At 35.0% G+C, this 12,923-nt stretch overlaps 1 protein-coding gene across 7 annotated transcripts in view; it reads right to left on the reverse strand.

Moving 5' to 3' along the window:
* Window positions 1-9,680, reverse strand: part of LOC108976539 — a 78,696-nt gene extending 69,016 nt beyond the window's left edge. For all 7 annotated transcript variants that reach the window (XM_018945728.1, XM_018945729.1, XM_018945727.1 and 4 more), the window contains exon 1: window positions 1,231-9,680. In XM_018945728.1, the coding sequence (XP_018801273.1) occupies window positions 1,231-9,585 (8,355 nt within the window). In that variant the 5' untranslated portion in view covers window positions 9,586-9,680. The remainder of the gene's footprint in view (window positions 1-1,230) is intronic.
* Between the last annotated feature and the right edge of the window lie 3,243 nt (window positions 9,681-12,923).

Consider the following 12,923-nt stretch of genomic DNA (forward strand, 5'->3'; position numbering starts at 1 on the left):
GTCCTCAAGCGTGGAAAGTCGAAAAAGTCGGCTGGCAAGGTTATGGCATCAGTCTTTTGGGATGCATCTGGTATTATATTCATCGACTGCTTACTGAGCCAGTTTTTAAATATGTAATACCTTCGAAAATATTCATTCATACTCATATGCTGTAAAAGGCCATATAGATCTATATTGAATCAACAATGTATTCAATTGGATAAGGATTAATTCTGTATTGGTTAAAATCGCTTCGAGAATTACCCATTATTTATCGTAAGAAGAAAATAACAAACAAAATTTATTATGGGATATTCATAAGAGATGGACATATAAGAAGAAAATAACAAACAAAATTTATTATGGGATATCCATAAGAGATGGACATATACCATCCAGGTGTTTTTATAGACCTTCTTAAAGTGTACAATGTTTAGTACATTATTTTGATAAATCTCGTAGGGTTCAGCCTGCGATTTCAATGTAAGCGAAAAAAAATTTAATTTTTTACGGCATCACATTAGAAATCTCAAAAATAACAGTATTTCACCACTATTTAATGGATGATATTTTACATATAAACTTGTCTTTTCAATCACTCTATCTATTAAAAAAAAAAACCCCACATCATAATCCTTTGCGTAGTTTTAAGGATTTAAGCATACATAGGGACGTAAGGACAGAAAAACGACTTTATTTCATACATAACTGACTACGTAATCGGGTTACATTAGCGGACAAACATGTAAGTGCTAACGAAATTAATTTCCAAATACAACAATTTTGTCGATCTGATGAATTTTAAATCAAATATGTTGCAGCATGTTGGGTTGGAGTAAAGATTTTATTTCAGTCGCACTACCAACCCACCATTTACTGTAAAATAACTTGTTTAGATAATTTGAATTCATGGTCTAAAATTAACGGCCTGAAACCACTATAATCGGCTTTTGGAGATGATGAATTCCCTAGAGAGCAAAGATTCTCATTTACGACTTTCAGTGCTCAGCAGATCTACATCAAAAATTAGCAGTGTTAGAAGTCTCTCTAATGTAAATAAAATAAAATAGAAAAAATATTCTCCATTCGAAGCAAATGACTGTGCTAGATTACCAGAAGTAGATAAACTACATCAGTTACCCTTTTTATTCATTCACTTGAAGTTCTTGATTTCAAAAAGGATTGCTATATGATAGTGTAAGATTAAACGTCACAAAAGCTCAGATTCTGTGTTAATATTGGAATGCTTACCTTTTCACGATCTTTACTACATTCCTCGTCTTTAGCTTTAACTTGATAATTTTTTTCTTCGATTTTCCGTTCTTTGAGAGTTTTCAGAAGTTTCCATTTGCTACTCCCAAGTACTGATGTATTGATATTTGTACCTTGCGTCCCACTAACTTCAGCACTAGAATCATGACTTAATAGATGCATTTCCCTTTGTGTGTTGTCTTGTGTTTCTTCCTCAAGTTTTGTTAAATGCTCATGAATCTGGTTAACAGTTGGAGCGGTTGTATGATTAATTTCTAACCCGGTATTTTCGTCCTCAGCATCAGTCAAATTTTGTTCCACCCTCAAACTTCTGTTAGATACTTCAATGCTTTCTTGATTGCCTTTAAATGCTTGATAGCTTGGAACGGTCTTATAAATATTCTGGTCGCCTTCCAGTTCCTCACTTAGTTCAGCTGGTGTATCTGGACCAAGGGTGGCACTGGATGACATACTCACATTATTTACATCATCATCCTCGTTAAAATCAACATATATATCTTCATCCATCCCATTTGCTTTCGTAGCAGAATTTAGCAACAGGTCATTTTGCGTTGGTTTGGTAGAACTTTCCCTTTTATTTGGTATAATTCTAGCTATGGTTGCCCGTTTATGCTTATCGCAGCTACTGCTACCACCCCCTTGACTCGTTTTTGTCTTATCTTTACAAAGTTTAATTCCGCTGACCACTTCCTCTTCAGATGAACATGAAGAGGTAGTGATATGTTGATGCTGCGGATCATGATTAGTTGCTTCATTATCCTTATCGTTGTTATTATCCGTCATCCGTCGGCGATCACGTCGTTTGCGAAAACGCTTATGTTGAGCTACACGTTCACCACTAATGTGCTGTGTTTTCTGTTCTGGTTGTTGCTGATAAAGGTTATGACATTTTGTGAATTTATTGCGGGCTGCATTATCAGCGTATACGAATATATTCATCGTACTGCCTTCATCCATAATTTCACTGCTACCAATTTCCTCCAGAGCATGTTCCTCAGCATCCATATCAGAATACCCATGTTGCGAATCATCTCCATTAATATCTTGCCACGCGCTATGCAAATCAGTAACTTTTGTCACACGTTCAAAGTTACTTGAGACGGTTGATTTCGTGGAAAAGCGGTTTTGTGAAGATTTCATCTCTACTTTAAATGGTGACTCCACTTTTACGTTGTCTATTGCTGGTATTTCCTTGACAACACATTTCAATTCTCTTAGGACTTCACACATAAGCTGTTTAATAGCTTCGTCTGGTTCGTTTTCAGCGGAAAATTGCAACACGGTATTATTAACAACTTTATTGTCATTATCAAATGTAGCATATGTATTTATGTGTTGGGAGTTATTATAGCAAGTTGTACTTCTTAGAGTCAATTGATCGATTTGTGAAAACAATCGTACATTATCAACCAGGGATATGCCTACCGGTGACTTCTTATCACTTTCATCTAGGTATTCAGCTTTTCGTTGCTGTTCCAATTCTTCCAACTGCCTTAGCTCATAACAAAAGTATTCATCATCTGTATCAATGCTATCCTCAGTGCTTTGACGACGTGATGACGACAGCGTGCGGAAAGAATACTGACTGCGATTGTCATCTTCTTCAGTTAAACCTAGAGAGACATCAAGCGACTGTTGTGCTGCCAAACTTCGATTAGTAAACTCACTTGTTATCGGTAATAGTGGTGGATGTGAGTTATCAGCTGTTGCTACAGCTATTGATGGTACTTCTGTTTCATTTGAAACACCATCATCATTATATTTCCCTTCTTTCTTATCCACAACAGTAGTCACTTGATTGGGAGTTCTTACAAAGTCCAGCAATACGTGAGAATTATCCATCGCCTTTGAATTATATTTTGTTAAAACTGATTTGTTTGCACTACGTAATTTGGTTTCAACTTGATTTTGCTGACTTTTAAATCCTCCCGTAATCTTAATTATATATTGATCTGGTGGTTTCAATACTTTTGACTGTAAATCAAGAACTTCGTTTTCCTTTGTATCTGCCGTAACCTTTTCTTTGTGACTTATAAATGTGTTCGAAGGAGTCACTCTGACGGTTAAATCATGCATTTCATTTTCTTTAATTTCATTCTGCCCAAATATGTGGCCACCTTCTTCATTATCCTTAACTTGAGCAACATCACTCAGCCCACTATCTTTTATATCGGAAGACACAACTCCCTTATAGTTGTCCCCGTCATCACCTTCTCTGACTTCAAGCTCTTTACTAAAAAACTGTATACCGTATGACTGAAGTTGAGGTTTATTTGCCTCATATATTGCAGTATCGCATCCATCATCACGTCCGTTAGTATCCACTGAAAATGTACTAAAATTTTCAATATCACTGACTATAGAGCCTTCATTATCCGAAGAAATAAAACTGGGTACATCCGCCTCTGTATCTGATACACTATATACTATAGCCGCAGCACGAGAATCTGTAATTCCACGAGCTACAAAACTGTGACGCCTGTATCCAGTTTTGGCTTTCTGCATTAAATTATTTACAGTCGCTGAAAACCTTGAACGTTTTTTATGGTTACCAGCTACAGTCTTGTTAGTTGTATCCACGCAATTTAAATTGCGGGCAGCAATTATGTCTGATGTAATTGCGCTACCAACGGGGACTGCACCAGTAGGAGTAGCATGCTGCACCAGCTTTGTGGGTAGTTTGTATAAACGTTTTGAAAATTCGAAACTGCTACGAGAATGTTTATTGCCACGCTGCTGTTGCTGCCAGCATTTTTTTGGCTCCGTAGCCACTTTATGCAATGACACATTACCTTTATGTGTCATGTTCTCACGAGACACATTGAATGATGCCATATGATCAGCAATTGAAGGGTAACAATCATCTTGGCTTGTTTGAAAAGATCCTCTATCTTCCGAGTAATTGTCATGGCTCGTAGGCAATGACCGAGAACGACCATATCGTAAAGATCGCTTCAATTTTAAATTGTCCGGCAAAAAATTAGTAAACTTATTCCAAACTTTAAATGTAGTGCTTGATGTTGTTTCACTACCGGATAAACCAACTATGTCGGCAGACGTTGAAGATGCTACTATGTCAATATCTTGTACTGCTTTGGCATCATAATGCGCACCGCGTAAAACATAGGAAGTGGACAACTCTGCATTCTTGTGCTGTTTGGATTGAAATACATAATTTCGAGAACCGTTAAAATTATTCTGTTTGAATATTCGATTGCTTTGTTCATTGACGGCTGGTGAAGAACGATGTAGCATGTAATGTTGGTGATGTGTGTTTACTGCCTTTTTTACTGACACATTAGAAAAATTGGTGGGAGCTAAGCAGCTAAAACCATGATTATATGACATTTGCTGATGAGGTTGATGTTGATAAGGGTGCTCCAAATGGTTCTTATCCAAAAAATTTAGATTATTGCAGCTATTATAATCTTTAATATCATTAGATGTCGGATAATAAACGAGACGATCAGTGAGTTGTCCTTTATGTGTTTGGGATGATTCACACCTACCCTCAGACTGTATACTTTTCCTATCGGAAGTGATCCTTCCGACCCCTCCAAGCGTAGTTGTATATGTGGGTCTTCGCAAAAGATCCGGCATACGCCGGTTGTGATCACCTAACATATTTGCCACACTTTGCTGTCTCTTTGGTGTCTGCCGTTGTCGCTGCCGATGACCCCACTCAAGGACTTCATCGACAGTTCGTACATGCTCATCCATGGTACCAACTTTGAGTTTATTGAAAATGGATTTGCTCTCATAGACGGAACAAATGGGCATATTCTTAGATAACTCACATATATAGTTCAAATTTTCTTCATTCAACAGGTAATTATTTTCCCTCGCTTGCTGTATGGGCATTAAATTATTTTTTTGCTTTATTTTATCGCCAGTGTTGGAAAAAGTGGCATTAGTTGTACTAATAATCGTTGGAATAACAGAATTAGCAGTCGCTATGGTAACGGCACGTGTTGTGATCTCCAATTCTATTTCAGTAGAGCTAGTATCATTTAAACTCAAACCACCATTATCCGAATCTAGATCGGCTGTCATCCAAGGCTTTGAATTCAACCTGGAACTACAGAAATTAGTGGCTCTATTATTTACTGATTCCAAATCTTCAGACATTAGTAACTGCAAACTCATACACTTATTAAGAAATGGATTGTATTTATCAGCGTTCGTACTAACAACGCCAACACCGCATAGCGTAGAGTTTAGCGACTTCTCCCAGCTTGACAAACGGTTTATAGATGAAAGGTCAGAATTCGATTTCGTTTGTTTTGGTGTCTCATTTAACAATTCTAATTTCGCATTGTCATATGACGCGCTATGTGTATGAAATGGATTTGAGGCGTTTATTGATAGTACCGATAGGTTAGCTATATCTGCATCGGTGTCATCATTTACCAACTGCAAAGTCGCCTTTTTTTGAGCATCATCGTTATTGCTATCAATGGCTGCATTTGCATCATCGTCATCGTAGGGCGCTGGAGGTGGTGGGCTTTGAGTCCCACCAACACCAGCTAAGAGTATGCCATCAATGTCCAAAGCCAAAATATCTTGATATGCTTTTGTTTTACTTTGGTATTCAGGATGTTGTAAATGTAAAAGAAAAAGCATGCTATTGTGTCGCTCCAGGCTTCTCTTTAGCGACTTTATATACTCATCATTATTGTAAAGTGTTGCTACCGAAGTAGCGCGACCCAATGTTTTATCTTGACTATTAGGTGTTGCATTTGTTGTTTGTAACAGCATATGCTCCGACTCAATATCCATGTCAGCCAAATAATTGCATTGTGGTTTCTGTCCGAGACCACTTTTATTATTTATAATATTATTGATGTTGGTTGTAGGGCTTATGGTAGAATCATGCAATTTTTTAAGACGCATCTCATGTTCTTGAGTTTCTAAAATTTTTAGTTGTTCGTCCAAATTGGAATTGTTTCGAAGTAAATGAGCGCTATAGTCAAAATGTGTCTTATCGCAATCGATGGAACTATTTGTGACAGGTGTAATTTTATCTGTATCACTTACTGTTTGTGTCTGATGTGTATCTGCAAGATCGCCAATTACATTTTCTTTCCTTTCTGTTTTCTTTTTCTTAGATTTTTTTTGTTTTTTATTTTTTGTTGTCATGATATTCGACACAACTTCATTATCATCAGCCAGATAATTATCAGTTTTTTTTATCACCACCAATTCATCATCGGTTAAGTACATTCGTGTATAGTCCTCAAAAGAGTTGCCAACTAATTTTTTCAGCGTGTCTATATTACGTTCCAAGGTTTTCATAACTCTTTCGAACTTTCGTATTTTATCATTTCCAAGTGTACGAAGCTCCTCGCCTATTGTTATCGGATTCAGAAGCAGTAATAAAAGATTCTTATTAACTTGGTGTATTTTTTCAAAAAAATTATGCTCTTTTTTAACAAGTGTGCGTAGTGTGACAATTTGTGCCGAGCTTAATACTTGAAGATCTTGTATTTTATTTATTTCCATTAGCAATATATCTCCAGTGCTGTCGAGGGGTATGGTTTTGTCTTCATTCAGGTGATTACAATAATGATCTTGGGCTCCATGAACTTTTTTAGCTCTGCATTCGTCCTCCGAAGATGAAGCAGTTGGATAGTAGTCACCATTATTTGAGTTATTTTGGAGATATTGTTCTTCGGTGAACGCAAAACTGGAATACATTGCCGTTTTTTTAGTTAATACAGGACTGGATGTAAGAACTGCAGCAGCTTTGGCAAGCGCGCTTTTCAGATTGTTCAGCATTTCCATCTCGTCATTCTGATGCTTTTTCTTTTTGTGTTTTTTAATGTCTTTCGTTCTTCTTGTAACTATTGTTGTGGTTTTTGTATTTGTTGCCGTTGTCGTTGTGCAAGCTTCAAAAACTTGTGGTGATGTAACTTCTATTTTTGAAACTAACTGAGATTTAACTATATCGGAATGTTTTGAAAGTATAGCGCCAATACCACTCTCCTCATTGTCTTCCCGTATTATATCCAAAGTTGAATTGCTGCGCGTGCCCAAACTGCTCAGTATATGTTCATTTGTGACTTCATTATGTTGCAATAAACTTTCCACATTGGAAATTTCTGTGTTCAGAGTATCATCACGATATGCCTCATTAAGTGTTTTATAAAAGTCTTCGGTCACTTCACTATTGTTTCTAATATCGACTGGTAATATTGTTCCACCCGTGTCTTCTATTGCCACATCCGCTTGCAAGAGTTCGCCTTGTTTAGAGGCCACTTGTTGAAAAAACTTATCCTTCCTAATAAAATCATTCCTATCCATATCTATTGTCTTATCAAAATCTTTCTTTTCGCGTATATTATGAGTCGAATCCCAATAAATTTCCGGACTGATATGCGTTGAGCGTGCATTCGATACTGATATATTTGTCTCAATTGCTGTCGACGGCAGTGCAACAGCGAATCTAACTTCATCTAACTTCGTCAAATTTTGCATACTTCCTGTTATATTAGTGGCTTCATTACAACTGCCTTTAAACTGATCAAAACTATTACAACTTTCTGGCTGTGTAAGTTTCCCTAAAAGCTTACGGCTATACAGAAACTCTGGAGACAGTTCACTTTTGGTATCGTTTGCCAACAGTTGTTGTTGATAATAATGTAAAAGATCGTTATCTGTTATTTTCGAAGAGTCGAGCCAGCTTAAACGGGAACTTGGCTCTTGATGTGACTTGGTTTCTTCTGATAATATATCTGATACTTGTTGATTTTTTAAACACTGTCGGTTTACTGAGTTCAGCGTTACTAACGAGCTGCTTACATTACAATCAGATAGTTTTTCCAGCGACAAATTAGCGTCATCAACCATTACAGCAAGTTTGTCCTCATATTTACGTTGGCGATCACGACGAACTGCTGATACTTGAAAATGGTTATTATGGCCGATTTTGTTTTCATTTCGCAAGTGCTGATGTATTTCACCAGAATTGCATATATTATTTGTTTGTTGCTGCAATAACTTGTCAAGCGCTTCTAGTTCGCTGTTTATTCGTACGGCATCCAGCGCATCTAATGTATCGTTCTTCATCTCTTGTAACAAGTTATTATATTTTTCGGAAGCGCATTCCGTATTTATATCTTGCAATAATATAGCAGCTGAATTATTCAAGAGAATGGCCTGTTGTTCGGCTTCAACCAAATTAGACATCAATAATTGTTCACCTTGCAGCAAGTAATCGAACGGTGTAAGCTTTTGTTTCTCGGTATATTTTGAGGTATCAAGAAAGCTTAAATGTGTCACACACTCAGATTGTTGTTCATTTTGTTCTTGCTGTTCATGTTTAAGTGATATTAAACCTATTAAATTATTTACAACTGACTGCTGTTCAAACGAGATCTTCTCTAGTTTTTCCAACCGCGCCCAGATTTTACCATACTCACTAGATAACAAATCCAGTGCACTCCAAGCAAATTTTAACTCTGTATCTAATAAATTAATACGCGTCGCTATCTTTTCCATATAATCTGATATTATATAATCGGAATGCTGCTGTGAATTGTACAACTGACAGAGTTGCTGCTCGCTGGTGATAGATGCCGTACTACCGATTTGCGGTGCAGAATCGAGTGTTCTTAAAGATTTACTGACGCCACTTAATGATAAATTATTTGCACTTAAGTTAGGCCCTGCGCCAACTTGGAAAGACTCAATCCCGATATTATCGAGTCGTTCACCGATGCTTTTGCTAAAGTTCTTATCGATGTAAGGTTTGTTGTTTTCACTTAAAATACCAATGCAGCCTCCATTTTTATCATAGTTCGTATTGTTGCTGGTGCTGAAAATGTGTGTGGAATTTTTTTTACTATTAAAATTAAAGTCGCAACTGCGATAGTTGTCATTTGTATCATAAAGTTCGAACTTTTGTTGCTGCTGTTGGTGTAGTGCTGATGGTTTAATTTTTAGTAACTCTTTATGCAATGGTGGCGATTGCTGTCCAGACTGGGTTATTGACGGTATTTTGTCGTATTTTTGATTTATATTCTTTTCAACACCTAAATATTTTTTAGATTGCTCCATTTTTTTCTGCTGCTCATGTGATACAGACATAGAATCATTCACATTTGTTGATGTCACACGACGAAAGTTTGTTGGTACACTCGAATCTGTCGCAACGCTGTTATAAACTCTAAGCTTTTTGTGCTGCTCCAAATAACGATTGGGCGTCTTTAGTTGTACTTCGCATTTCTGCTGCTGTTCTTGTTGTGGATTGTTGTCTTTGGCAATATTATAATGTTCATCATTACCAATGTTTTTATCATTTGCTGTTTTTGTAGTTGAATTGATTAGAGACATGATAAAACGGTTACTACTTCTAAGTACTTATAGTTGTACTTTTTAAAACTTGAATAGAGCTATAGCAAGGTATAATTAGTCAACTTTTATTTAATTTCACCGAACACTTATAGCGCTTTCTTTTCTCGATGAAAATGTTAGCTAATTTAATGGCAATATTAAAAAAAATTAAACTTGTTAAAAAAACAAAAAAAAAAAAATAATAATATTCGCCAACCAACTCGTTCGCAATTTAGAAGTTTGGATTTAAAAAAATAACTATAAAAAACGAGAAAGTTAAAAAAATAACATGCATATGACTGCCAAGAATATGATCCATAAATAGGGCAGAACAAATGCAACTATTTTGAGAGAAAAGAAAACGCCATTATATTTATGGTCATCTATACGCCTTAGCATGTATTTGTTGTGTACCATAAATCCCACACGAGTCCATTTCCATATTATGACTTCACCACTTTCTTTTGCGAAGTGCCGTATTATGTAAAATTATACTTAATCTAAAGCTAGAGCACTTAAGAGATTTCAAAAACTTCGTTTTGTCTTCAAAATTTTAATTCAAAAACTACTTTAAATTGTTATATCAACACAATGTGAACACAGCAATTTCTTGTTTATTATTAATGTATTATTTTAATGTAACGCACAGAAACGAACACTGCCATGTCCTGGATTTTTATTTCTGTTATATATCGGTATAAAATGAATATAAAATACAATTTTACACCGAATTAAGAAATGGTTAACTAAGTTTCCTAAGATTGCTCGTCTACCAATTTACTCAGTGTTATATGTGTGTATCAAACCTGGATACACAAAAAACAATAGGTGTCATGTACTCATCATAGGGTATTTATCCCTTCAAAAGTGCATGAGCCATCCATGCACAGTGGATTAACAAAATACATACAGAAAGATAATTTGGACAATATCTTTACTCTTTTAAACGTTTTTTTAATATAGTATATGTATTTTAAAATTAATTGTCATTCATTTGTCTCGCTAAAACGCGAAAAAATCTGGACCATCTATAAGTGATTTGAAATGTTTATGATATACATATAATATAAGCCCAGGAAGGCTTATATAATGTATGGAAAAACTGAGAGGCATATAAGAATATAAAACTTTTATTTGAGTTGGCAACACAAATCAAACAAAAAATACATAATAATAATATTTTTAAATGTTGTCAATGTTGTTAACCCTCTAAGTGCCGGGCGAAATAGAGGTGCCTATGCGAAAAAACCGGCCGGTTTTCACAGTTTTACAAGGGTTTGGAAAAATGCTTGTAAAAACCAAACGAGGAACAATATTTACATGATTCAAAAAACTGCGTATTGTGAATGAGATACAAAACTAAACAATGACACTGGTTTTTTCGAACTCATTTGAAAATTATAGAAAAAATAAATATTTACTATATACTTATATATTATAATGAAATTAGATCATTTATAACGCATTACAAATTTATTTTGAAATAGAATTCTCCTGCAATGTGAGTAGTGAACCGCTATAAGCCGTGAGCCGATATACCGGCTCTGGCACTTTTCGTAAGTACAGCTGAAGTAGATATATCGGCTACCGGCTCTAAAAATATTTTAGATTAGGCCTATTTCTGGCTCAATGGGTATGTAAACAAGTAAAGTAACAACCTGAAGAAATTTAAGAGCTGTAATTTCATTCAGCATCATCACACCCTTACACTTTTTCTTGTGGCGATATAAAAATAAAATAAATGCCAAAGAACGTTCTTTCGAATGATAATAAATTTGAAGCTTCTTTATTTTTCTTAAAAAAAAAAGTAGGGAAAATTGAAATGGATCACTCTCTAACTGAATCATGGTTGAAATGTAAAGAACATTGTATTTTGCTGCATCGCACACTGAATATGTATCTCTCTAATTGAAATATATCTCTTGAAAAAAAAATTCGTTGCCAGTTGGTTGTCGAATGCTTATATTTTAATCATCACTCAAACGAATTTGAGCACCTTATTTTCAAATGTAATATCGACATGTTTCTTTCGAATCCGAAAGAATTCCGGATGAACTACAGGGTTGGCATGTTCAACGTTTCTAATCAATAACAGCACAATGGCGAGGAAACTACAAATGCATTCATTCAAATAATTTTTTGGTGAAGCCATTACTTTGTTACAAGGTGCTTTTCTTCATACTCTTTCACGTAAATATATTTAAGTTTTGTATTCATTTGAATTGCTAGCAAGCTTTGTTTAATAACCAGAAGAGTGTATGCTGAATGTGTAAGTGTGCGTGTTGGTTTATGTAAAATTATTGAGCTGATAACATGATTACATACATATATGAAATAAACAAAATACAATTAAAATAAAAAAGTTAGAATATCTGATTAGAAGTTTACCGGGTGATCTAATATTGTATACAAATTTATTTCAAACACACAGAAAAGTATACATGCGGTACTTTTTAAAACTAGTTATAAATTACCATAAATAGTTTTGCGGTCGACCGCCAAAACAAATGCAATTCTCTCGCACTAAATACAAAGCTTTGGCTTTTATACAATTGCCCTGAAATAATTAAAGTAAAAGTCCAGATTTAAATCCCTTAGAGAATCTAAAGGATCATTTAGAAATAAGACTGAGACAGCGCCATTTTACTAGCAAAACCCAAATTGCACAGATACTAATGAAAGAACGGTACAATATAGCACATCCGTAACAAGAAGGTTGGTCAATACCACGATGTTCAAAAGAATTGGCCGAAGATAAGGAAAAGCTATGCGATGTTAAAAAGTACATTTTTGAATTTACTTACTTACTTGAATTTTCGAATATTATTTTACTTTTAGTTTTAGAATAATTCATTTTTCGTGTTTTTTGGTCAGTTTTGTTGTTTTTATTATCGTAAAACTTATCAAATTACAAGGTAATTAAATTATTAATTCAAAAAATACTGTTTCTTAATCTTTTATTTGTTTATATTACTTAGTATAATAAAACATGTATACTATTAATATGCCACATACATAAAATTTTCCTGAATTTAAATTATATATCTCACACAATGACCGATATTTGCGGTAAAAGCCAACTATAGGTACGGGGGTTCAAATATTCGGTACCTAGGGGCTTGAACCGGTTTTGTTGAGTTTGAAAAATTTTTGGTCTTAAGATAGAATACTGGAAATTTAAAATTTGACTTACATAAGAAGTAGTTGTGTTAAACAGAAATGTTAGAAACATTTTATTTATCGAAATTGGTTGAAATCGGTCCAGCAGTTCATGAGATAAATGAGTTTACCTAACAGTTGTCAAATTTTTACACCTGCTCCTTTAAAGATCTCTTACA

The sequence above is a fragment of the Bactrocera latifrons genome, unplaced genomic scaffold, assembly GCF_001853355.1.
Source record: "Bactrocera latifrons isolate USDA-ARS-PBARC rearing strain unplaced genomic scaffold, ASM185335v1 scaffold_773, whole genome shotgun sequence".
NCBI lineage: Eukaryota > Metazoa > Arthropoda > Insecta > Diptera > Tephritidae > Bactrocera > Bactrocera latifrons.